This window comes from Pseudopipra pipra, chromosome 2, assembly GCF_036250125.1.
Source record: "Pseudopipra pipra isolate bDixPip1 chromosome 2, bDixPip1.hap1, whole genome shotgun sequence".
NCBI classification, from domain to species: Eukaryota; Metazoa; Chordata; class Aves; order Passeriformes; family Pipridae; genus Pseudopipra; species Pseudopipra pipra.
This window is the reverse complement of record NC_087550.1, coordinates 38,850,680-38,875,753: the sequence shown is the minus strand read 5'-3', so window position 1 is coordinate 38,875,753 and position 25,074 is coordinate 38,850,680. Positions and strand designations below refer to the sequence as shown.

The following is a 25,074-nucleotide window of genomic DNA, read 5'->3' as shown; positions in this document are numbered from 1 at the left end:
TGTGAAATACTTTCACAATTAAAAAATCAAAGTATTCTGAAATACTTTCACAACTAAAAAAACCTCCACCATTTCTGCACTTTAGAGTGCATTGGCAGAGTAACTTCTGTGTAAAAGGAGCATTCGCATTTTTGTATGTAACTTATGCAAACCCAAATTCACTGAGATGATTTGGGATCTACTCTGGATGCTCCTTGATGCTCTCACACCTAGCAGGCTTCCAACTTGGGCATCTCATACACTGTAGGCAGCACATATGGAGCTTAAAATACTCCTAAGCCCTCCATCGGTAAGGAGCTGCACGAGGACAGCTTGAGGTTGTGCTGAAGTTAACCACAGCGATCAGCCGAGCAAGCTGATCTCCAGAGGTCCTTCCTAAGCAAAATGACCAAGTGTAAGTTTCAGCTACTGATTTTTCAAGACCTCTGGGATGAACTGCTCTCCAAGTGGTTACTCCCACTATACCTGGCTAACAGCATCTTCTCCCATCACAGCTAACACTTTCTGTGCCTTCAATGCAAGGAGACAAGCAGGGTGGATCACCTACACATAACTAAAACTCAAATCCCTTGTACCTGTGTTGACTCTGTAGAGCTCCCTTCCCTGTTCAGCTCCAGGCAAGGGTGGACAACTGTGACCCTCACCTTACCTGTGTTACCCTGACCAGGAAGAAGTCAGCTCACCACAAAAAGGGCACTGGATGAGGTGCAGTGCTGCAGCAAACACCAAGCTAATGTAGAGGAAGTGCAGGTTTCCCACAATTCACTCAACAGGCAAGCTGACTTTATTGTTTTTCCACTGTATATACAAGTAATCTAGGTCTTCTGTACATTCCATTAATAGGAAATTCTTTAAATTATTAACATAATAAATAAAATTTACTCAGCTGTGCAAGTCAGAGCACAAAATTAATTGCACCACTACCAAAGTAGATAGCTCATCAAAGCACATATTTCAAGTTAAAAGCAAGATGCCAGGACTGAAAGGCATGATTGAGGCACTTGCAGTTTAAAATACCTGTGGTTTATCTCACTCCTTTACCACACAAAGCTGTGAACGAGAAACAGGGTGTTACCCCCTATCCTATACCTTTTCCCTAAAGTAGGATTTCTGTAGAAAAATATCCTTTGATCATTAAGCAACATAATTCATAAATTATTCTGATCCTTTTTTGAGTACTCAGACATCCTCTGCCATTCATGCTGACTAATGCAATGTAGCAGAAGGGGAACTAGGAAAGCATTTTGAAGAAAGCTCCACAGAACACCTTTAAAAGATGTTCTCCAAGAGATGGAGTCACTGCAGCTGCACACAGAACTGACAAAAAGCCCTTAAGACTCAGGGCTGCAGCATCGATTTCAAAGAAGATTCATCCTGAGCAGCCTCCCAGTTCAACAGCAGTGTGAAATCGCACTGGCACATCACACACACACCAACCCGCATAAATGTGCGGTGCTTGGTGTGCTGAAGGAAAATGGAGGGAATGCTGGAATCATAACATAAGGGACCCTACTATTCGACTCAGTGGCTGGGTGCTTAAAAATGGAATGTGTTTTAAGCTAGACCATAATATATACAATCAAATGCAGTGATGGAGAACTAAGAGCCTGTATTTCAAAAGTGCGCTTAGCGTATGGTAGTCTCTTCCACACAGCGAGAAAGGCAGCTGCTTTATATCCAGAATGTGAGAAAGTTTGGCCAGTCTGGGACAGTTCAAGAACACCTCTGCAGAACAGTCAGTAGTCCCAGCTGATATCATCTTTCTGTAGTGAAGTCTGTATGGTCTGCATGTCTCTCAACAACTGAAGATTCTTGCGACTCTTCTCTCCAGGTTTCACTTTGATGGGACCAGCATTCTTTCCTTTTGTGGTTACTGTAGTTGTTACTTTAACCTCACTAACAGGGAACCTGCTGTCTTTCACTGGTTTAGCAGAAGTCTTTTTGGACTTGCATTCTCTCTTAAGTCTCTCTAGCTGAAAGAGAAGCCCAAAAAAACTATTAAGGAGTGACCTTGTTTCATTTTATACTCGCCAATTCTTCCAAACAGCTGAAATATCCCACCACTTATTTCACCCAGCTAAGCAAATGGATGCTTCCAAGTCACCCTGAATAATAAATATTTTCCTTACAAAGCACTGTTATATTTACACCTATGGTTAGTTTATAGTCTGAACTACTAGGTTATCTCTTTAAAAACTGACAAGTTCATTATGGGGAAATATCTCTATCAGGAATGTAAAAGTTACAGATGAAAAAAGTTGACTTGTCACTGTTACCAACTAGTGATCAAAAAAAAAAAAAGGTAGTGATTTTAATAGCTATTCACTGTCAGAGATGTAGCTTTATAAAGAATACCAGCACCCTGCTGGAGTGAAGAGGCAGTATCCACACACAGCACTGTAAATAAGACTCCATACTCCCCAGCAAAGATTGAGCTGGCACAAGGCTGAGTGGGGAACTGGGCAGTCTGAGGTGCAGACACATTCATATGCCCAAACTGCAACACAGGTGGCTTCTATAGCTCCCCTCTCTTCAGGCAGAGGTGCTTCCTCCTCCCATTTTACGGCTTGCAGCAGTTTTCCTAAATCCTAGGTCCTAAACTTTTGCCAATAGCATATGCAGCATCATGACTACTGGGAACTACAGCACATCTGCTTCTCTGCAGCAGTTCCTCTGAAGATAAGAGATCAAAAGTGAGTAATGCAAACATTTCATATGTCCATTCTGGACGTCAGCAGCAGAGCTCTCAGCGCATATTTTATGTATCAGTTATGTCAGGTAAGGGCAAGTCTCTGTTCATAGGAACTGAACCAGATTAAACACATGGGGTTAAGCTCTTTGAAAGGAATTCACTAAAATTAATGAAGATGAAAGAAAACAGAAAATACGTTTTATAGTTTTGAACGAACAAGCTACACTATTCAAAACATTTTGAAAGTTATAAAATAAGCAAAACAGGCATTTGGGGTCTTTTAAAATGCAAATCAAAACATAAATAGGTCATTTACTCAAAGTAAAGGAAAACTGTTAAACGATGTTCAAGAGACAAGAGGTGTAAAAAGCGATGCGAGAACATACATGAAAGCTCTGCCCAGGAAAGGATGAAGAGTGGGCACAAGGGTGACAGAAAGGATATTTCTGCAAAAATACTGGGACAGAAGGATGGAAGTATGCAGACTAACTTTGGAATGTCAAAGCTAGAGCTATGCAATACTACTCCAAAGTAGTTATTTCTGCTTTATTCAACTGCTGCTAGATTAGTATTTAACACTAAAAAAGCCACTTAAGTCAGCAACTCTACATGAGGATGAACACAGTCAAAAGAAACTCACCTGCAACCGATGCCTCTGAACTTTGCTGATCTGGTCTGCCTTTGCTTCCATCTTTCCCACCAGTGCCTCAAGTTCCCTCTCCAGATCTTCCTTGACTGCAGTGGTGGGGGCTTCCTGGATGAGCTTTGACAGCTGCTGGTGATCACTAGCATAGAATTCAGACAGAAAAAGGCTTACATTAAGCTCCCTTGGCTTCTACTGTTTGCACTCCCAGTTCAGAAATAACATTTTTAGGAAACCAGAGCATCAACAGCCAGATATGACCAACACACCGTAACAAACCAGTAAGAACAGTTTTGCTGGTTTGTAGCACATCCTGGTGGCAGGCTGCTCCAATGTTAAGTCTTAATAACATAAGTAGTTTCCAACTTCAAATCACACATTCAAAGTGACCAAATAACCCTTTGAGAGCATGATCTCAGCACTCATTCAGTTTTGTATATCTGTACCTACTGCAGTTGTCCAGTACAGTAACAATTATGGTCTGTTAACCAGGACAAGCAAAACACCTAGTAAAGCTGTCCTTTAATGGAGTATCTGTCCACATCCTGGTTTTGGCTAGGACAGAGTTAATTTTCTCTGTAGTAGCTGGTACAGTGCTGTGTTTTGGATTTGATATGAAAATAATGTTGGTAACACCCTGACATTTTCGTTATTGCTGAGCAGTGCCATGGGCTTTTCAGCATCTCCTGCTCTGCCAGTGAGGAGGTAGACAAGAAGCTGGGGAGGGGGGATAGCTGGGACAGCCAATCCATATTGGCCAAAGGGATTCCATACCACGGAACATCATCCTCAATATATAAGCTGGGGGGAGCTGGCTGGGAGGGGCCCATTGCTGCTGGGGACAGGCTGGGCATCAATCAAAAGGTGGTGAGCAATTGTACTGTGCATTGCATAGTTTTTCTCCTTGGGTTTTATTCTTCTCTTCCTTTTTGATAACTATTATCATTACATTTTACTTCATTTCAATTATTAAACTGCCCTTATTTATACCAATGGGTTTTACCTTTTCCCAGTTTTCCTCCCCATCCCACCACAGTGGAATGAGCAAGCAGCTGCATGGTACTTAGCTACTGGCTGGGATTAAACTTCGACACTCCTTTTTGGCACCCAGTGTGGGGCACAAGAGGTTGAGGTAATGACAGATCTGACCAGAGTGTGTGAAAACAGATTTTTTTTTTTATAGCCATTCATTGTATTGGCTTGATAGTGGCTGGTCACAATGCTGATTTATAGTACGATGGAATCCCTGCCGTGATATTCCTTGCAGGGGGCGGGGTGGTGTGTCCTCAGCACCGCCGTCCCTCCGCACTGCGGGAGCCTCCTACTGGGGAATTTTTGTAATTACACCTTTCACCTTTGCTCCTTGGAGAGCCAACCTGCGGAGGAGATATCCTCCCACGCCTTCCACTTCTTCTCCGGGATAATTACAATAGCGCTTGAGAACTCTGAATATCCTTAAGATGTTAAAACCAGCACAGTCTTAGTGCTAGGAAGCAGCATGGTGCTGAATGTGGTTCAGATCAGGGGAGGGTGTGTCTCTGGGAGCAGTGGGACTGAGTTGCTGTTTAAACCCCAAACAGTAAGCTTCCTTTTGCACAAAAGACAGTATATGGAGAATACACACCATAGGGAACCCTGACTTTTAGCTGTGGGACCATAAGGAGGATATGAGGAAGTGGCATGGAATAACTACCTCAGTCATAGAGGCAGGGAAAAAACAAACAGCAACTTTCCTGAAGAATTCCCATTTGTGTTTAAGTCTCCAGTGGCCAGCTCCCCAGACAGAGTGGCAGGGCTGATCTTATTCCTGATCCTGTGAAAAGGAATTCTAATTTGTTTTTACAGAAATGGAGAATCCTAGGACCAATATTAGAGGAGCCTTGTCTCCAGCCAGTGCAGGAGAGGGACAAACGGCTTTACTGGACTGTGTGGATCAGATGGCCTGGCACATCAGCCCCATGGGAGTACTAGCAGACCCTGGTCCACAGTGCACCTAATGCCATAAAGCTGTACAGGGGCAGAACCCATTTGTATTTCTGGAGTGACAGGGGGATCCCAACAGCTGACAGCCTTGGAGGCTGAAATCAGCCAGAGTGATTGGCAAAAGCACCCCAGTGCAACTGGCCCAGAGGCTCTGTGCACCTTTGGAACAGACCGTCTCAGAAGGGGGCATTTTAAGGACTCAAAAGGCTACTGGTGGGCTTTCAGTATAGCTGCCTTGGAGACAAAGGAAATGAAGCAGCTCTCTACCCTGCCCGGTCTCTAAAGAGTACCCTTCTGTTGTGGAAGGTCAAAGAACAACAGGTAATAGAATGATTTGGGTTGGAAGGGACCTTAAAAGATCACCCAGTTCCAAACCCCCTACCACAGGCAGAGACACTTTCCACTAGACTAAGTTGCTCAGAGCCCCATCAAGCCTGACTTTGAATATTTCCAGGAACGGGGCATCCACATCTTCTCTGGACAACCTGTTCTAATGCCTCATCATCCTCACAGTAAAGAATTTCTTCCTAATATCTAACCTAAACCTGCTCTCTTTCAGTTTGAAGCCATTACACCCTCATCATTGTAAAAAGTCCCTCTCTAGCTCTCTTATAGCCTCCTTTGAGCACTGAAAGGCCACAATGAGGTCTCCCTGGAGCCTTCTTTTCTCCAGGCTGAACAACCCCAGCTCTTTCAGTCTGTCTTCACAGGAGAGGTGTTCCAGCTCTCTGATCATCTTTGTAGTCTTCTCTGGACCTACTCAAACAGGTTCGTATCTTTCTTATGTTAGGAGTGCCAGAGCTGGACACAGCACTCCAGGTGAGGTCTCACCAGCACAGGGTAGAGGGGCAAAATTCACTCCCTCAACCTGCTGGCCATGCTGCTTTTGATGTAGCCCAGGATAGGGTTGGCTTTCTGGGCTGCAAATGCACACTGCCAGCTCATGTCCACCCTCTCATCCACCACAACCTCCAAGTGACTTCAGCATGCAGCTATCCATACACTACCTTTTCCTGCCCCAAAAGACTTCTGACAGATGAGTCCAAAGTCATGGACTAAATGAACTTGATAGACTAGTACAGGAATGGTCTACAGACTGTGGGGATGATATGTGTGTGTGCACGCATCAAAAGACTGGAAAGGTGATGGTGGTTAACTGGGATATATTGGAAAGTGTGTAGCTTGGGCAGGACATAAATGATACAGTATAAGGGTGTATAGTGCCCATCCCAACAGGGTGGAGGGGATGGGGGTGTGGGGAGGGGAGAGCAAGTGGCTGTGTAGTACTTAGCTGCTGTCTGGGTTTAAACCACAATAATCCACTACATCAGGGCTGTTGCCACACTTCACTGCCTCTTCTGAATTCAATATTGCTGCATATAAACACAGGCATGGTGTCCAGATTGTTTAGCAGAATCTCTCTCTAACTGCAAGGAGAAATGACAGCCTCTGTAGCCAGCAGAACAAAGATTTCCTAAACTAACACCTTTCTCAAGCAAAATATAAAACATATTCATAATCCGCAGTGGAGAATATATCAAACTCACAAACTCATCTGTCCAAATTCATCTTGTAAAGTCAGCAACACTTCTGAGAGCTCTTCCTGAGATGAAGACGATTCCATTGGCAGGGATGGCCTTCTGCTTTTGCTGGCAGGACAAGCAGTGCCGATGGGTTTTGCCAGTGGAGTATCGTTTACCACATGTCTGTTACACAAAGCTTTCGTATGTTGTTTCATCAGGTGTAGCACGTGTTGCACATTGGCAGCAACTGAATGACTGGGACTGGTAGACTGGAAGGAAAAGTGAAAGAGACTTCTTTTAAACAGCATTGATAATGATAATTGATAACACCGAAGAATATTTAAAAACAGTAACACTTTTGTTTTACTGCCAAGAATGTATTTTTTGTTTGAATTAACATTTGTTTGAATTAATAAGCACTAACAAGAACAGCTTGTCAAGCAGCATAATGCAGACCTGTTTTTGGAAATGCCAGCTCAGCAAGTTATCAATATCCAACAAGTATTTTGAAGACTAACTGAACAAAAGCATCAAAGAAAATTAAATGATGTGACCACTGGGTGTCAGGAGTGCACCAAGTCAAAGTCACTTAAGGAGCTACTGAGCATTAAGCTTATCAGCTCACCTTCCCAGCCACAAAGGGTACATCACCCAGACACAGTCTGTAATGGGGCTGCACAGTGGAACGGCTTCCAATAGGGCATTTCTGGAAAGGAAGAAGAGAAATATTTAGCAAAGATTAGACTACAGCAAACCCATTTTCCCTTTACTGTGTAATAAAGGAAGAAACCTGCTTCTTGATCACATGCACACATCCTTATTTAAGTCCTCAGTAACTGCCTTTCTCTTCTCCCCATCTTACCTTCTCTGTCTGCTTAGCTTTTTTCCTGGGTTGTCTTGCTTTTGGAGAAAGCAATGGTGATGCTGCTTGAATCAGTAGTCTGTTGGTTTCCAGGCCTGTCTGAAGCTTTAATTGAGGGAATAAGAGGAGTTACTGAAATTATATTAATAAATAATCAGAGAGAGAGTAAGCAGAGAATTGCAAATCAAGAGTTTTTAAAATACAGGCTCTCTGAAAGCAAGGGCTGTAAATTTTTAGGATACTTTTCCTTTCCAAGGTCCATTTAAACATTAAATACTTCCTCTGGTAGCACTACTCATCAGTAATCCTAGTAAATTAGAGAATTAGCCTTACTGCATTAGCCCCACACAGGCAAGTGCCAAAACATCGGCTGTGCTTTATACTTGACAAAGTAGTAGGGAAATCCAAGCCACCCAACCCTGCTCAATTGATCCCATGGCATACAGTTAACAGGCAACTACTTCTGTTTTATTGACAGAACTCCAAACAAACAAACACAATAAACACCCAACCACCAAACCATCTTTTGAAAGAGTTAAGTTTAGAACTCTCTGTTGACAGTGAATCCTTTATGCTTTGCTGTTGGCTTGATTAACAGCATGTTGCCAAGACATGGCATGGCTTTACAAATCATGTCATAACCAATCTCATCTAGAAGCATTCACAGCACAATTTTTCATGATGAATTTGAGATACCCTTTTCCCCATCACAGCAAACTCATGGCAAAGGTTAGAGCCTAACACCTTACCTCCATAATTCTTCAGCAAACAATAAGCATTTAACAAACACTGCACATCCAGGTTAGGAGAAGACCAGCATCCTTATGGGCTCATAACCAAGAATGCATTGTCTCTTTTTTGCCTTCTTCTATTTTAATTATAATTATGAACAGGGAGCACACTTGTTGACCTTGATCTACTTAGAGATCCTCATGCACACTCAATTCTTAATTAGTCTGAATTTTTACTCCTCTTTTCCAACTAACTTATTTAGTGGAGAAATCAAAGCTTCAGTGCACAGGTGCTGTTAGAAAAAGCTCAGAGACCTTCAGAAAATGTGGTACCCCAAACAGGAGGAAAAAGAAATAAGGAAAAAAAAAAAGACTAAACCCAGGATTTCATTATTCTTTGACACATATGGGAAGCACTTTCAGTAAGCTTAGCTAAAAATCTGATAAAAAGGAAGAACTAATTACAGTACACAGCAGTGCAAAAGAAATTTCCTGTTGGTTACCTCAGCTGCTTTTTCCTGAACAAGCTTCCTTGCATGTTCTTCCTCCCAAAGCTTCTGTTCCAGCTCTTTCATTTTTTTCTAGTCAAAGTTGAATAAAAATAATAGCATTACTAATGAAACCATTTTTTCATCTTAAAGCCTACAATACTAAGAGCTTGAGCAAAACTATGAGTTCAGCTTATGACTTAGAGGTAAGTGAAACAAAGGTAATTTAGTATTAGAACAATTGCTGATGCTTTGTCTGTATAGGCATAAATACAGCAGTCAAAAATCTTATGCTTAAAACTTGATTTTTCTATTGTTACTTCCATAATTGATATCTGAATTTAAGTCACAGCTGACAGCAATACACAAAGCTAATCTTCCTCTCCAGCTGTAAAAACACTCTAGAAAGTAAGTTGCTTTGTGTACATTATCCTCCAAGATTCTGTAGTACAAAAGAGCTAACAAAGACATATCATGTATCATCCTAAGGCAAGAGAAGACTTGCTTTACTTAGATCACTAATGGTATTTTTGCTAAAATCTGTAACTTACAGTCTTACAAGAAAAGAATTTTTGAACATCTAGCCACCATCCTAATAAAGAAGAGGGAGGAAAGTTTGTATGATGCCTTTAAACAAAACTGAAGTAATTTCATGTTTTTATCGCAAAAGCATGTAAGAACTCTTCTGAAACCCCTTTTCAAAGAAAAGGTTTAAGGGCAAAACCACACATTTCTTTGTAAACCCTCCAACAAGATGAAAACCTTGTTTAAATTTCATGATACACTGAAATTCCCAATGTGAAAGTTATCAAATAGCTGACTTTATACAGTAGAGAGAAAAAATAATCCTGAGCTCCAGTACACAAAACAACTTCCCTTCTCTCCCCACAAAGACTGATAACTCAAAGCCACTAATCAAACTTAAGGCAGAAAAGCATGAAATACAGAGCAACAGCTGTATTTGTACACTTCTGTTTGTTTATAAATGCACTACACTGAACAAGAAAATAATTTCAGTTCTTCTTTACTTAAGCATTAACTGCAAGAATAATGTAACGAGCTGTTACACAAAGGTGTTAAAAGGCAAAAGCCTGGATAAACGTTCAGGACAAAGGCACTATATAAAGGAATCAACTTTTTCTGTTGAATACAAGAACCCTCCTGATGATTGATTTTTCCATTCAAAACAGATGTACTCCAAGTAACTTGTTTTCTGACCTTGTGCCCACTTACTGGTATAGCTCTTGATTTCCTTGTGTTCAGTCTATAAGGATCTTTTATTAACCTGTGAAGTCTTGACAGAATTTTCAGTATGAAAAATATTCTGTTTAAAGTGAAGATCATCATGAAGCTGGGCCAAGGCTTTTATTCTGAAATGAATAAGTATTCCCTCAGCTAGCTGTCCAGCTGCACAGCAAGTGTATATCTTACTGTATCATCCGTGATAGACCCTATTAGAAATTATATACTCAAGTTAGATTCCTAAAATAATTTTGTTTTCTTGTTTATAGAAGAAAGTATTGCACAGATCACTCAACTATCTTCAATAAAGAGAGGCCACAGGGGCAAGCAAACAGACCCTCCCTTCTAGTACTGCCCGTCATCTAAGATAGCACTACAAAGCAAGCTGGCTGCCTAAACAGTCTGCTTGATCACCAGTAGCCACTGCAAAGAATTTAAATGAAAAACATAGAAACAAAGTATTTCAATTTCTCTTAGAAAATGGGCAAAAATAGACATTAAGTCTCATGCAATCACCTCGCTCAGAGAATCACAGAATCATAGGATGGTTTGGTTTTAAAGGGATCCTTAAAGGTCACTTAAGCCCAAGCCCCCTGCCATGGGCAGGAACACCTTCCACTAGACCATGTTTCTCAGAGCCCTGTCCAACCTGATTTTGAATATTTCCAGGAATGGGGGCATCTACAACCTCTCTGGACAACCTGTTCCAGCATTTTGCCACCCTCATTGTAAAACATTTCTTCCTTGTATTTAGTCTAAGTCTATCCTCTTCCAGTTTAAAACTATTGCCCATTGTCCTACTGCTACAGGCCCTGCTAAAACATCTGTCCCCATTTTTCTCATAAGCCCCTTTAAGTACTTTAAGTACTGAAAAGCCACAACAAGATCTCCCTGCAGCCTTCTTTTCTCCAGGCTAAACAACCCCAACCCTCTCAGCCTGTCTTCATAGGAGAGATGTTCCAGCCCTCTGACCGTTTTTGAGGCCTCCTCTGGACCTGATCCAAGAGGTCCATGTTTTTCCTGTTCTGGGGACCCCATAGCTGGATGCAGCACTCCAGGCAGAGTCTCACAAGGGCATAGTAGAGGGGGACAATCACCTCCCTCGGCCTGCTGGCCACACTGCTCCTGATGCAGCCCAGGATATGGTTGGCATTCTGGGCTCTGAGTGCACACTGTTGGCTCATGTCCAGTTTTTTGTGCACAAGAGCCCACAAGTCCTTCTTGTCAGGGCTGCTCTCAATCCTTTTACTCTCCAGCCTGGGGGGAAGTTGCCCTGACCCACAAGTAGCACCTTGCACTTGGCCTCATTGACTCTCATGAGGTTCCTGTGGGCAGGCCTCCTGAGCTTGTCCAGGACCCTCTGGATGGCATTCTATCCCTCAAAAAACTTCAACCAAAGACAGAAAGTTATGAGACCTCACAGATAAAGAACACCTAAATGTCATAAAATTGGCTGCTGGGATAAGCATCCAAATTAGTTCCACCAGAGAGGAGATGTCTCCAGACTAAAGACAGCTTTTACCTCTGTGCTTCGCTGCCTTGCAAATTAGCATCTGCTGGGCAGCTGAGCAGTCAGTGTCACCCAGCTGAAACAGGGAAGCTGCTGCTTCTCACCACCTGGCAATGAGAGGGCAGAGGAAAAGCTAGAGGTGTGGGTAGTGTACAGCCACAACAGGATGTGAAGTTTCATCACTTCCGTTCGCAGAAGTGGTGGGGGATTATTGAGTTTCATTGTTAGCATTAAAATCAATTACTGTGAACCACAGTTGTTCAAAAAGCATCATCCACACATACATTCAAATTCTGGTCACTTGTCTACATACAAGACCAAAGCCCAAACTGCATTTTTAGGAAACAACCCTGTCCTTACTCCATTCTCAGACAGAGATATGTTCAGATCTTTTCAGCCAGCTATCCAGAGACTGCACTGCAGGACTACAGTTGCAATAAACATGCCTCGAAAGCATTTCTAGGGTAAGTACTCCTATTACAGGCACTTCACAGAAACAGGAATCTCAGCATTTCCTTTTCCACAGGCAATATTAACATTAGCAAGTTGCTTGAAGATAATACACTTATAGGGCCAGAAAGTGGCTCTGCAGAGATGAAATGCTCTCAGTAAGACCCACCCACAACTTGTGCTCTGGCAGTGCCTGAAATCAGAGGCAGTTAAATTAGTGCTTGCTCATGAGCAGTCACCTCACCACTTTCCATCCATTTCAATGCACCATGTATGAAACAGTCTTTATTTCTTGCTTCAAATTCAACTTGAAAACAGTCCTGTGGTCTCATGGTCATAACTACAGATCAAAGATGAAACAGATGCAACTGTTCTAATCAGGGAGTACAGTCACTCCTTCAGGACTATAAGGTAACACCTAGCACACAGATGCTCACATAGAAACATATCCCATAACCAGAGACGCAGACAGACCTGTGAACCAGAAAATGGCTCATCATCACAAGGAAAATGACCTTTAGTCATAGCTAGATCCATATCTTTCTCAGTTCCCAGAATTGCTTCAAAATTGTGTGAACACCCAATTCCACTAAAACAGATTTAACTGCTACAGCTGCTAATTCATAAAGATAAAGAAGCAAAGACATCTAGCTAGATCCAGAAAAAAAACAAATAAGGTTGAAAAAATTTTCACTAGCCACACACAAAAAGGCAAACAACCCAGCCTTACTAAACTTCAGTTGCTACCAGACAAAAACTTGGTAAAAGCCCTTCAGAGGGAATTCTAGTTGCTGAACCAGTTATTACAACTTTGACCCTGGAGGAAACTATTGCTTCTTTCACTGAACAAGACCCAGAAGACACTTATTTCTTTTCACAAGTGTTTGGCCAAAGTCAACAATGGAGACACTTGTACTCCACAACTGCAGCTCACCACAATGGAGTGTCAGGATCTTAAACAGTTTGTTACAGCTGCCTTGGCTCAGGGACTTCCAAGAATAGTTGTGATGTCTAAAGGTCCTGCAGCAAACCAAGTAGCTAAAGATTTACTACCAAACATCTCCTTACATACTCCTGGAGATATACCATCTACTTCAGCACCTGGTAAATGCTGGTATGCAGGGTGGCAAGCCTGTGATTTTGACAGGACCCAGACCTGCCATCCTCAATACCACCATCTAATCACGTACTATCTGGTCCTTTTGGGGGAGCAGGGAAGAAACTTGCAGGTGGAAGCCTCTCCCTGGTTAAGTTCTCTGTAGTTTCCAGGCTTGGGAGACTTGTGGTCTCTACAGCAGCAGAAAGAGGTAAGTGCACGGGACCTCAAAAGCCAAAACCACAGTTTGCGTGGCAAAGTTTTGGTAGTGAGGAGCTACAGGGGTGGCTTCTGTGAGGAGCTGCTGGAAGCCTTTCCTCTGTCTGAAAGAGCCAATGCCAGCCAGCACCAAGACAGACCCACCACTGGCCAAAGGCTGAGCCCAACAGCAGGGGGCAGCACCTCTAGAATAAAAGAGGTAAGAAGCAGAAGAAAACCTGCTGGGGAGCAGCAGCCAGAAGAGAGGACAGAGGATATGTGAAAGCAACAGCCCTGCAGACCCCAAAGTCAATGAATGAGACGGAGGAGGTACTCCAGGTGCCAAAGCAGAGATTCTCCTGCAGCCCATGGTGAGATTTGGTTTTATTTCTCATTATAAAATTACAAAAATTATAAAAATTCAAGAGTCAACCCACCACAACAGCATATGACCAAACAGAATCATGTTGAACTCGTAAAAGCTACTGATTCAAAAGGAGTCCTGAAATGGCAGCCTGGTTCAAACCCACTGACAGCCATCCCGTGCTAGAGGCCCTGCAATGCCACACTCCAGAAATCTGCACGCAAAGTAACTAGCAATAATTGTGTTTCTTAAGAAAGAGGTCTAAAAGAAAAAAAAAAAAACCACACACACTAAATTCACACAAGTCAAGTTAAACCTGGGTCATAACAGAAAGTAACTGCAAATCATTCAGTAGCAAGGCAACTCAGAAGTTGAGATCTTAGGAATGCCTGCAAAGTTACGTGCCTAGGCACCAACTAAGCACAAAAGAGGAACATGAACAGATACTGTTAAGGCTTAACAAAACACCAACTCTTGCAGTATACAGTGACCCAGAGCCCATCTAGCCATGTAGACTTTCAGCAATAACTTTAAATTTTTACAACACTTCAGCTTTAAAAAGTTTAGTCACTGTCTTTCTGTACAGCACAAAGTTTTGCATAGCTCTTTAATTGACATATAGCTATCAAGTGCTGATTACAACAAACAAGACAAATCTGATATAGTATCCAACACAAATGACAGACCTCTGCTATGGACTGCATCGTAGTAAGTCTCCTATACTCTTTTTCCAGCATATCCAGCTTTTCCAATTTAGACTGAACATGTGACTGATTAAGAAGCCGATCTCTCTCCAATGAACCCTTGAAGGGAGAATTGAAAAGGAAAACAATTTATAAGTACAATAATATAAGACCATCTATAGTAAGCCTTGTATCTGGAGCACAAAGGAGGCCCATAAACAGTGCAAAGGAACTTCTACTTCCTCTGTGCAATTTTAGATGGTGCTACAATCAGGGAGAAAACTCCACTACTGCTCCACCAATGCTGGGGAACTGCATACTCAATCACAGTCTGATGAGAGAAGATTCTGCAGTCTCTCCTTCCTCCAAATCAAGGTTTGGTAAAAAAAACAAAACCAAATTCATTATGCAGCTACTAGAGATAGCTGTCTTATATTTTTTTTTCCTTTAGCAAATATTTAACAGACAGAAGTAGAACAGCCATAGAGACCAATGAACAGAGAATTCTAGGTGATCCATACACTTATAAAATTCAAGTTCATTTTAGATATAGGCCAAATCCTAGTCACTCATGGTGGGAAACAAATTTTACTGCTATTTCTACATAATGAGTATTTCACCACTAGGTTATCAAAAGCAGTGCTAGCAAAGAATACCCCCAAAGATCTGAAGAGTGTGAACACAAAAGGGAGTTTTTTCCCAGTGGTACATGGGTATAACACTGAGGGATAAGTATGAGCTATGGCAGTAAGCCAATCATACAGAAGCAAACAATTCTTATTAATACCAGAGCCTGATACTGCCTTAGAAACAGGTCCACAAAGAAAATACCAGGGTAATGAGAAGACTAGGACATGTAAGTAGGGAAACTATCCACAACTAAGCATATAAAGGCCAGCTGAAATAGACATCCACACTTCAAAGTATGAATATTACAGAAACTATGAAAAATCATGACATAGTTAATGATTATGATTTAGCTCTGAGATAATTTTGAGAACACACCTGTTTCTCCAAGAGATGAGATTTCTCATTTTCTGCATGCTGGATCATTTTTCTCATGTAGTCCAGCTGTTTCTCTAGAAGACTGCACCGAGACTCTGCAGCTGCCAGCTGAGAAGCCAGTTCTGAAGATAAGAGAAGGCAGAAAACTGAAATCATGTACTGTTTGGTTCTGGGATTTTTTTCTGTTTTCAAGACAGTTCCAAAACAAACAAGAAAAGGACCATCTCAACAAACTCACATATTATGCCTAATTAACTTCCGTATGCACATAAATCCTTAAAACAAAGTATGTTTTTAAATTATTTTTTATAATTCCATGTGTCATTGCAAATTAAGAGATGCTGAAAGTAAACTGAAATTACTTCACGTATCAATAGAAATAAGGTTTCATCCACATCAGTGTTCTGTAGTATCTATACAAAGTTTTGCAAACAACCTTGATTTTTCTTTGACACTTCAGTCTTGTCATGCTCTTTATGTTCCATTTGTTCACTCAGTACTTTTTTATAGTCTGCTGTTTCCCTGCTGAGGTGTTTTACATTCTCCTCCGCCTGAAACCTTTCCAACTCCAGCCGATGAATTTTTTCCTGGAGATTCTTCAGAGCAGAAAATATGGCTGTAATGAACAAGTACTTTTTGTTAGATATCATTAAATCGCCACTTCAAGGCAACATTGAACTTGAAATGTTTTTATAAAAGCATGTTATGTAACAAAGCCAGAAAGTTCCTTACAAGCATCCAACACTCCTTCCAGGGATTAAGACCTGCTTCCCTTTAAACCATAACTGATTCTAAAACTAGTCTCAAACAAATAGATGCCCTTGGTGCACACCTTTCACCTGATACATTTAGGAAATACACAACTATATCCCAGAACAAGGCATGTAAATATTATGTTGGTTAAGTGCAAACAGTGCATGCCCTGACTCTTTATCAAAAGGAAAAAAAAGTTACAACTAGATAGTCAAAACAGTGGCAATTCTCTGTATAATTACTCATAGCCACAGAGTATAATAAAGGTTAGCTATCAGAAGGGCTATAGAAGTGTTTATTTATAAGTGGAATTATTTTTTTAATTCTTCTGGTTTTGCTCGTGTTTCCCTCCTCTCCCCAAAAACACGCATCTCCTTTGTGCTGAACCATTTTCCCCTTTCTGTTGCATTCCCAGCTTTAGCAATTACTAAACAAAGCCTTTATATATTTATCACCACAAAAAGAAAAGCAGATGTAATAGAATTCACATCACCTTGCAATTAGACCATCTGCTGGTAATCTGATGTATTGCGCCTCTCAGCTGTATTGTTTCATTCTGTAAAGGGATCCATAACCATAAGTCCCTTCCCCTATATAGGTGTGCTAAAGTAAAACACAAGAACATCTGTACATACAGCTCATATAGCAGACTAATCTGCAAGGTAGCATTAGCCCACTCCTTTGTGCTTAAATCCACTCCAGAGAAAGAATATACCTTTATTACAGAATGCACGAGCACTACAGAAGTTGGGATTGCATCAGATTACCAAAAATAAAAAAAAAAGGGGGAAAAATATTTATCAGAACAAGTTTTCCAGAGTAAAAATTTGTCAAATATTGAAATGCAGAATAGTATGAGAGTATCACATCAGTAAGAACTACCTGCTTTAAGGTAACTGTTAAGTACATAAGTAGTGACAGCAGTCACAGTTAAGGGGAAGTTATTAATAATTTGGCCCTATTTGCTATATCAGTCACCAACTGCACCCTGTTCTCTCTTTATAATACTGTTCCTAGAATTCAGTTGAAATGGGCATAGCTGAAACTATAAACATATTTGTTATTATTATCCTTAAAAGCTAAATCGAAACCCCTGTATATTCACAACAATGACTAACAAAATACAGCAATAAAGCAACTCAAGCAATGAATAGATAAAGGTGAAACCCAAGAAGATGTCAAGTATCATTCAGCCATTTCTATTAGAGTATTAAAGCCAACAATGCACGCTGAGACACACACAGATACAACACAAAGAAATTAAAACCAGAATAAACAGAATTTACCATACTCAATTTCAGGATTTTTCAATATGATTTTTTTTAACATGGGAGGGTGGAAGGAGCAATAAGGACCCTCAATAACAATCAAATCAATTTTCCCATTTGAAGTTAATTACTATATTCTTACACTTACTAAAGTATACACTCCAGATCATTTCTGCATTTTTATAGGCTATGCAAAAAGGGAAATACATTGGATCATATCCAGGCTCGATTTGATTTTCAGTATGTATTCATATTTACTTACACTTCAACATTTTTTGAAAATAAAAATATTTGTTAATTTTTAAAAAGGGATATAATTTATCCAATTGTCTTCCATCATCTGTACTTACTTTCCAGTTGGCAGATTCCCTGTTTGAAACTAAGTTGCCAAGTGGAAACTTAAGAGTCAAAGGTTTGTTGCTAATGCAACGTACACAATCTACAAAAATACATCTACATCAGTAATTCATAAGGAAGCTCTTTTCTGCACATCCAATTTTTCATCTGTTACAAGATTCTTTCAGTTTTGTGTCAACAGCACTCTCAGAACTGATGGCATTGAGAGTATATACTGGAATTTAAATAGCACTTCAAGAATTAAGATTTCACCTACTAGGTAACTAACATATAAGTCTCTAGTAATTCAGACATGAACTGTGTTATTGGAACAGGGACTTAAGGGTATCATTCTGATTTTTTACTTAGTTTAAGTAATATTAGCATTCATCCTAAGTATTTCTCACTTTTTTTTCCCCCATAAGGAAAAAATACAAAGTTGTTCATAACTTTAAGCCTCCATGCCACTCCAGCCTCAAAGGAACATTATTGCAATGAACCCGAGCCAAACAGCTTATCAAAGGATCAGTCCTGCTCTAGTCTCCCAACTCTTTATGCTGCCTCCTGTACCTACCCCCACAAGGCAGCTTTGGAATACATCTCACTGCATGACAAGCCAATTCACTAAAATAACAGAAAACTAAACAAGAATGGTTTTTGTCCTGTCAGGTAAACGTATCTGTTTATCTGGAGATAAACACCAGGACCAGAGTGGGAAAGGAGGGAGAAAGAATAGCCTAGAAACAAGAAAGAATAAATGGGAGTAAAATTGCCTCCCTTTTTGGTGTGGTGAGCTCTCAGTTCAGCATTGTGCTCCTCTCTGTATCCTCTAAATCTTCGCTGACATGATAAATACTTGACACACCCTTTGACCACGACAAGCCTTACGATTTCTGTCAGACCAAACCTCTTCCTTTGGTCCAAACCATTCTGAGGACTTAAGTCTCCTTATTTCTAACTCAGCTGTGAACTCGGGAGAGGAAAGATTAAAAGAGAGGAGGACTGAAGAAGGGGCAAAGAAAACATGTCAGTACAACTTCAGAAAGCACTCAGACACTTTTACAGTTCTCTACTACCAAAGAGCAGCATCTTTCTCCAGCTGTAAGATGACCTTTCTCATCAGGTGTTCTTCAGAAAGAGAAGAGCAAAGGGCCTACAAAACAGGTGACCTGGACACATCACTGGGAAGTGATAAAAGGATAGAAAGACTGCAACCTTTGTAGATGTGGAGCACACACATGTATTTATTTTACCACATGATTTGGAAACAGGAAGAAAACAACTTTGATGAACTATTACCTCTGCTATGACTTTCAGGATATGGAATTACTGGTTTCCATGGGGAGCGCTGCAAATCAGAATTAATAAATGGCTTGTAATTTGGATATTCTATAAATGAAGTTGCAGAGAGTCCATCTGTGACTGATGTAGAGTTATGAGCTTTGTGCAGATCATCCTGAAAATAAAAAAAAGATGTTATTCACATTTTTCCTTGTCACAATAACAAAAATAAAGAAAAGCAGAATTCTATCAGATGATGTGTGGAAGTACTACTGCAGGAGACTCTTATACCACAAAAGCTGTATTTCCTTCCTTAGGCTGTGTCATTTTTACATCCAACTCCCCCTCAATTAAAAACAGTATCTAAGAGAAAAACGTCTCTTGTACGAGTTTCCGATTTCCACTTTTATTTTGCATTTACTGATACTGTCACTTACTGGGAGAAGGCAATACAGTCAGTTGGAAAACAACTGCCTTGTTAATTACTGCTTGTATTCACTGCACATGAGGTACTGCACTAAGGTGGCCAAAGCTGATAAGGCACACCCAGGACCACAGTTCTACATCCCCTCATCCAACACAACAGCTCACTGACTGCAGATGGGGCACAGGACACTCTCACCTCACCCTCTCAACTGCAGAGTCCCAACCCTCTCTTCCACTGGCTTCAATTCATCTTTCCTATCTTTCCATTAATATACTGAACCTCCCAAAACACATTCAGATGACTTTACGCGACATCTGGTTAGTGAAATCAGCACAGGAAAAGCAGAGCAGATCACGGCCAGGAAGGTACTCCTGCCTCTAAGCAGCAATATGCCCTTTGATCAGCTTGAGACTGCTCTCAAAAACATGACCACAGAGACCACAGTCTTCCAAGCAGTCTACACCAACTCTCCAAACAACTGCTGTGTTTTGGATGTTGCAATGACCAGAGGGGACTCCCTGGATGTGAAGACTCTATGCAGATGGAATACCATTAAGCCATGTGCTTCCTAACCTGATTCTTCTAAGCAAATGGGACACAGCACTTGGATTACCATGTTTATGGGTTTGACTCAAACTGGCTACCTGGCCTAAGCTTTCTGATCTGTGTACATGAATTAAATGGAAGATGAATGCTTGTTTTTAATGTGCAAAAGTAATTCCTCTCCACTGTGCCCAACACTAAACATTTCAGTGGCAGAATGCGAAGGCAGCCTAGAAGAGAAGTGGGATGCAGGCAGATGCGAAGCTCCTACAGCTTTCCCCCTCCACTAGTATGTCAACTGAGGAACTGCTGATCTTGGTAGGCTGATTTTAAGCTTTTGCAAATACCAATCATTGGGAGCATATCATGACCTAAATTAAAATACAGAAAGTATTAAGTATCTAATAACAAATTAGACAACAGCCCAAAATGCACTATGAGGAGGAAAAGTAATACAGGGAAAAAATTTAAGTAACTTACAAATTTTCTTATAACCCATACACAGCTAATTTCCACTTATAAAGAAAGTGATTTGTCATGGACAAGAAAATAGGATTTTAAGAACTCCGAATGCATCAATTGGTATTTCTAAGCACAGTTTTATGAATGGTTTGCAGTTTGTGTTTATAATATTTTCCTACACAACATAATGACTTTTCTCAAAATAACCGCATTTGCACAAGAAGTTTTGCTACCACAGAAAATCAATTAAAACACTAATCCCTAATTAAGAATATCTTATTACAAATATTTTAAAGAAGTGTTGTATGCATGCAAATACACAGTGTTTTATGCTCAGCAGCCTCACTGGTCCAATCAGAACATGTGAATTTAAGACTGAAAGCTTGTTAGGTGCTAACATGAAGACCTAAATCTCACTCCTGCAAAAATACTGGCAGTGTTACAGGAAATTGCACTGATGAACACAGAATACTAAGACCAAATGATGAATTAAAAATGAAACAAGCAAAACACAGTACTTGCAGCAGGCAATACAAGAACAGCAGCGACATAAGCCTCAACAACTGAAACAACACTCACAATTGATTCAAATATCAATATACTGTCTGCTATAGATTCAAATCAAAGGTATCCCATGAAACAGTCAAAAGAAAAAGGGGAATCTGAAACCAAAGTAGGGCTGACAGCATCACAATCTTCCTAGATGTCTCTACCATGTTTTATGTCTTTATAGACAAAGTCTTATCTGAGAATTAAATACAACTACATAAAACCACCAAACTACATGAGTTCCTTTGTTTGTTTTTAATTGGCACAAGTAACATTTTCCTAGCCAACAGCAGACCAATTTGAAAGAAAAAGCTGGCATACTCAGAACACTTGAACACCAAGTCACACAAAGCAAAGAAAATAGAGGCTTTTGACTAGCTGTATGTCTTCCAAAATCTACCTGGATGCAGGGAACAGGCACTAATTTGAATAGTGTAATAGTCAGTACAGATATCTGCTTGAAATAAATACTGAAAAAATTTTGCTGGAATATGATATATCATACAGGCAATCATTCTTTACTTCAGTCTAAATAACCATTTGCTACCAAGTATATTTTCCTTATATATTTAAGCAAAAGACTATCTTATATTCAGTTTCACAAAAAGGGACTTTACGTAAGTCGACTGAATACTTTGGCAAAGTTTATGAAACAGCATCAAGGAATTTCCCCATCAGAAAGTTCAAACTCTTAACATCACAGCAATTCTCTGCTCTTCTCTCTGGTTTCTCTCAAGTCATTAAAAATCCTCCAAGTCTGTTCCTGCTCTTGGAAAATCTCATGGGGAGCATCATGCTCCAGTGCTCAGGAAGACCATGAAACATTAAAAAAAAACCCCCATAATTCAGGAAACTCTATATAATTTGCTCTGAATCTCAGCTAGGCCACATTTGCTCACTACATCTCCTCTCCCTCTTTCAGGGTACTCCCTATAGTCTTTCCTTCCTTATGCCACGCTAAAGCCTCAGAATAGTAAATGAAGAGGCTTAACAGTCCCAGAAGGAGCCAAGTGCACCAGTATTACATAACAGTAGTGAGCTGAGCACATTTAATCTCCACAGGCCTGCAGACATAACCTTCCAAAATTCATTGCTTCTACGACTGCCTATCAACTGCCTACTCAAGCATGCAGAAGGAACATTAAAAACACAGAGCAGCGATAGCTGAACACACCACCAGCACACAGCAACCTCCTCAAGCTCTCAAAGGTTGAACACAATAGGGAAAAAAAAAAAAAGACACAACCTCATATGGAAAGTTTTCCAAAAAGAATCAGCAATTTGGGACTGGGGAGACACTTTTCAAAGCAAACAACTTGTATAGATAATAAAAATGACTCACCATAATGTTGTTACTTCCCTGCCACAATAAAGAGATATAACACACCACAAAAAACTATGCAGAAGGCAGTGGTGTATCAATCTTTTCAATAAGGAAAAAACCACCTGTTTTTCTCGTTATCTTACAGAAATTTACTAGATCCATGGGCAGTAAAAATAACAATGCTTTATAAACAAACTGTAGAACTAAAGAGAGAAGGACACAACATCTTTCAGGCAATAACTGCAGCAAGGAAGCATGAAGGCACAAAGTCAGTACCACTGCCACTGGAAAAAGGGACTAAATTAGAGTGGCAATAGCAAGTTTTTCTGTGGGTGCTCAGAACCAAAAAAAAAAAAAAAGAGAAAAAGAGAAAAAGAGACTGATGCTTGGTAATGCTTTAAATGGCACACTTGGCTAAAAAAAAAAAAAAAAAGCAAACCCAGGAAAACTATGCAGGGATTTAGAAAAAAAAAGAATAACAAGGTACTGAGTTTACTAAGCATAAAATATCCAAGAACCTTGTTATTAGAACTTTCAAAGTAGTCATTTTGGAGGGACAATTTCAATTAACCGCCTGCCATCTCCCCTTAGTACTGCATAACTAGGAAAGTGAAGAAGGAAGGACAGGTGCTATCACCCAGAGGCCAACTTAAGTGCTGTCTGTGCCTCCCTGATACAGATGGAGTCAGGAGCACTCTACATTTTAATAACATCTCTAGTTAAATGCAGACAAAAAAGTTCACTTGGTTAAGCAATTACATCAAATGGGGGGGAAATGTTGGCACAACACAGCATTTTTTGTAAAGTATCTGCTGTAGAGTGCCAGATGTATTAAAAGCAACTGTTTTCCAAGTTTGGAAAACATTAAATTTGTTTCTGCTTCTTTTTTTTGAACACATACAAGAAGTCTGCAGTGGGCAAGTTTTTTTTCCCCAAAAGTTTTGTTTTGCTAACTAAATTAATTAAACGGCCTACATTTACCTACTGAATACTAAAACTAGTCTTCTGACATCCTCCTCTAGGCATCCTAGAAAAAAATACCAGTCAGGAAGGAACACAGCAGCCCTCAAATTACTCTTGCTTGTACAGGTGTAACTGCAGGCTCACAATGCAGGAGAGGAGATACACAACAGAGAACCCCGAGACGGGTGCTCACCATGCAGGCAGTGAGACCCCCAAACTGTGAGTCCTCACAAGACAGACCTCACACGCCATCATGCTGCACCCTTTTCACCATCTCTGCTCCTCCAAAGCACTTATAAAGACACAGCTTTTCACAAATTTTGCCACTGCTCCTCTACACTCCGCATCTTCAGAGGGATACGGACGAGGAAATTCCGGTCCCCTGTGTGCAACCACCTGCACGTTACCTCCCAAGCTGCCAGGTGCTCCCACATGCGCCTGAGGGCACAGGAACACACCAAAGCTGAGCCTCGGCTTCAGGTAACGTTTTCGACTTACAAAGAGAAACCACCAGAGGCTCAATCCAGCTCTCCCAGCTTTCTGCTGGGAAACCTGGGCTCGCTGTGCTCAGCCGGCTGACCCAGCGCTGCACCACCACGGGTTTAACTGAGCCCCGCCCGGCCTTGGAACAGCAGTTTTCAAAGGCATGACCCCAAGTTATTACGGAGAATAAACCGAATTCAAAATTTTATTCCCATTCACTTACAGACAGCACCTCCAGACACTGGTACGGGGACAGCAAGAGGGCTGGTTTCAATAGCAGAGTATTTGTCTCTTTAGAAAACATACGTGCATATACCATGCACACACATATACATACACATAGATAAATATACACATATATATACGTAAACATACACATATATATATATATATATATACACACACATACATATACAGTCTTTAACAGACAAGCCAGCTTCCACCACCCTTACGGCTCCCGGCACGCCGCGGTTGGGCAAGCCGCCAGTCCCGCACCGCCCGGCTGCTCCCCCCCAGAACCCCTAAGCGGCCCGTTCTGCCCCTCCCCGCGGGCCTCCCCCCGATCTGGTGCTCCCCCCGAGCCTCACCGTGCGCTGGTGGCCGTGCGCCGCCGCCGCCGCCATGTCGGCCGTGAGTGAGCCCGCGCTAGCCCATGTCCCTTTAAGGCACGGCACCCGCGCGGCGCCTCGCTTGATTGACAACCCAGTCTGCCAATGAGAACAGAGAAGCAGCGGATAAGCCCCTCCCCTCCACCCGCTCAGAAATGAGTGATGCGTCAGTTGCCCAATAAGAAAAGAACAAGGGCGCTGTTCAGCCAATGGAAGGGTAGAAGCCGATGGGGGCGGTGCTGCCCCCGCACTCAGTCTCTGGGGCAGGGGGGCGGCGCGTGGGCCCGCGCGGAGGGGGACGGGCGGAAGAGGCCGGTCTTTGTCAGGGGAGCCCCCGCGGCCCGACCAATCAGAGCGCGGGGCCGCGCCCCCGCCCGGCGCAGTGCGGGGCGCCCGCGGCGCGATTGGCGGCGGCGGGGCCGGGGGGGGCGGTGATTGGGCGGCGGCGTTCGAAGGCAGGTTTGGCGCGGGGCGGCGATTGGCTGCGCGGGCGCAGCGCGAGCCCGGGCCCGGGGCGGGCGGAGGGAGGGAAGGGCGGGGGGCGCGCGCGGGGTGACGCCGCCGCCGACACAAGGGGGACGCGGGCGGCGCGCGGGGCCCAGCGCGG

General features: G+C 41.7%; 1 protein-coding gene across 1 annotated transcript; it reads right to left on the bottom strand.

Moving 5' to 3' along the window:
* Positions 1-761: 761 nt before the first annotated feature.
* Positions 762-24,960, bottom strand: CEP57 (centrosomal protein 57). The gene is made up of 11 exons (XM_064645124.1): positions 24,447-24,960; positions 19,127-19,283; positions 15,907-16,086; positions 15,471-15,592; positions 14,469-14,585; positions 8,938-9,015; positions 7,704-7,808; positions 7,467-7,547; positions 6,866-7,110; positions 3,333-3,477; positions 762-1,973 (listed from the first exon to the last, which is right to left on the bottom strand). Exons 1-11 carry the CDS (start codon positions 24,480-24,482, stop codon positions 1,737-1,739), a joined length of 1,503 nt encoding a protein of 500 aa, XP_064501194.1. The 5' UTR covers positions 24,483-24,960; the 3' UTR covers positions 762-1,736.
* Between the last annotated feature and the right edge of the window lie 114 nt (positions 24,961-25,074).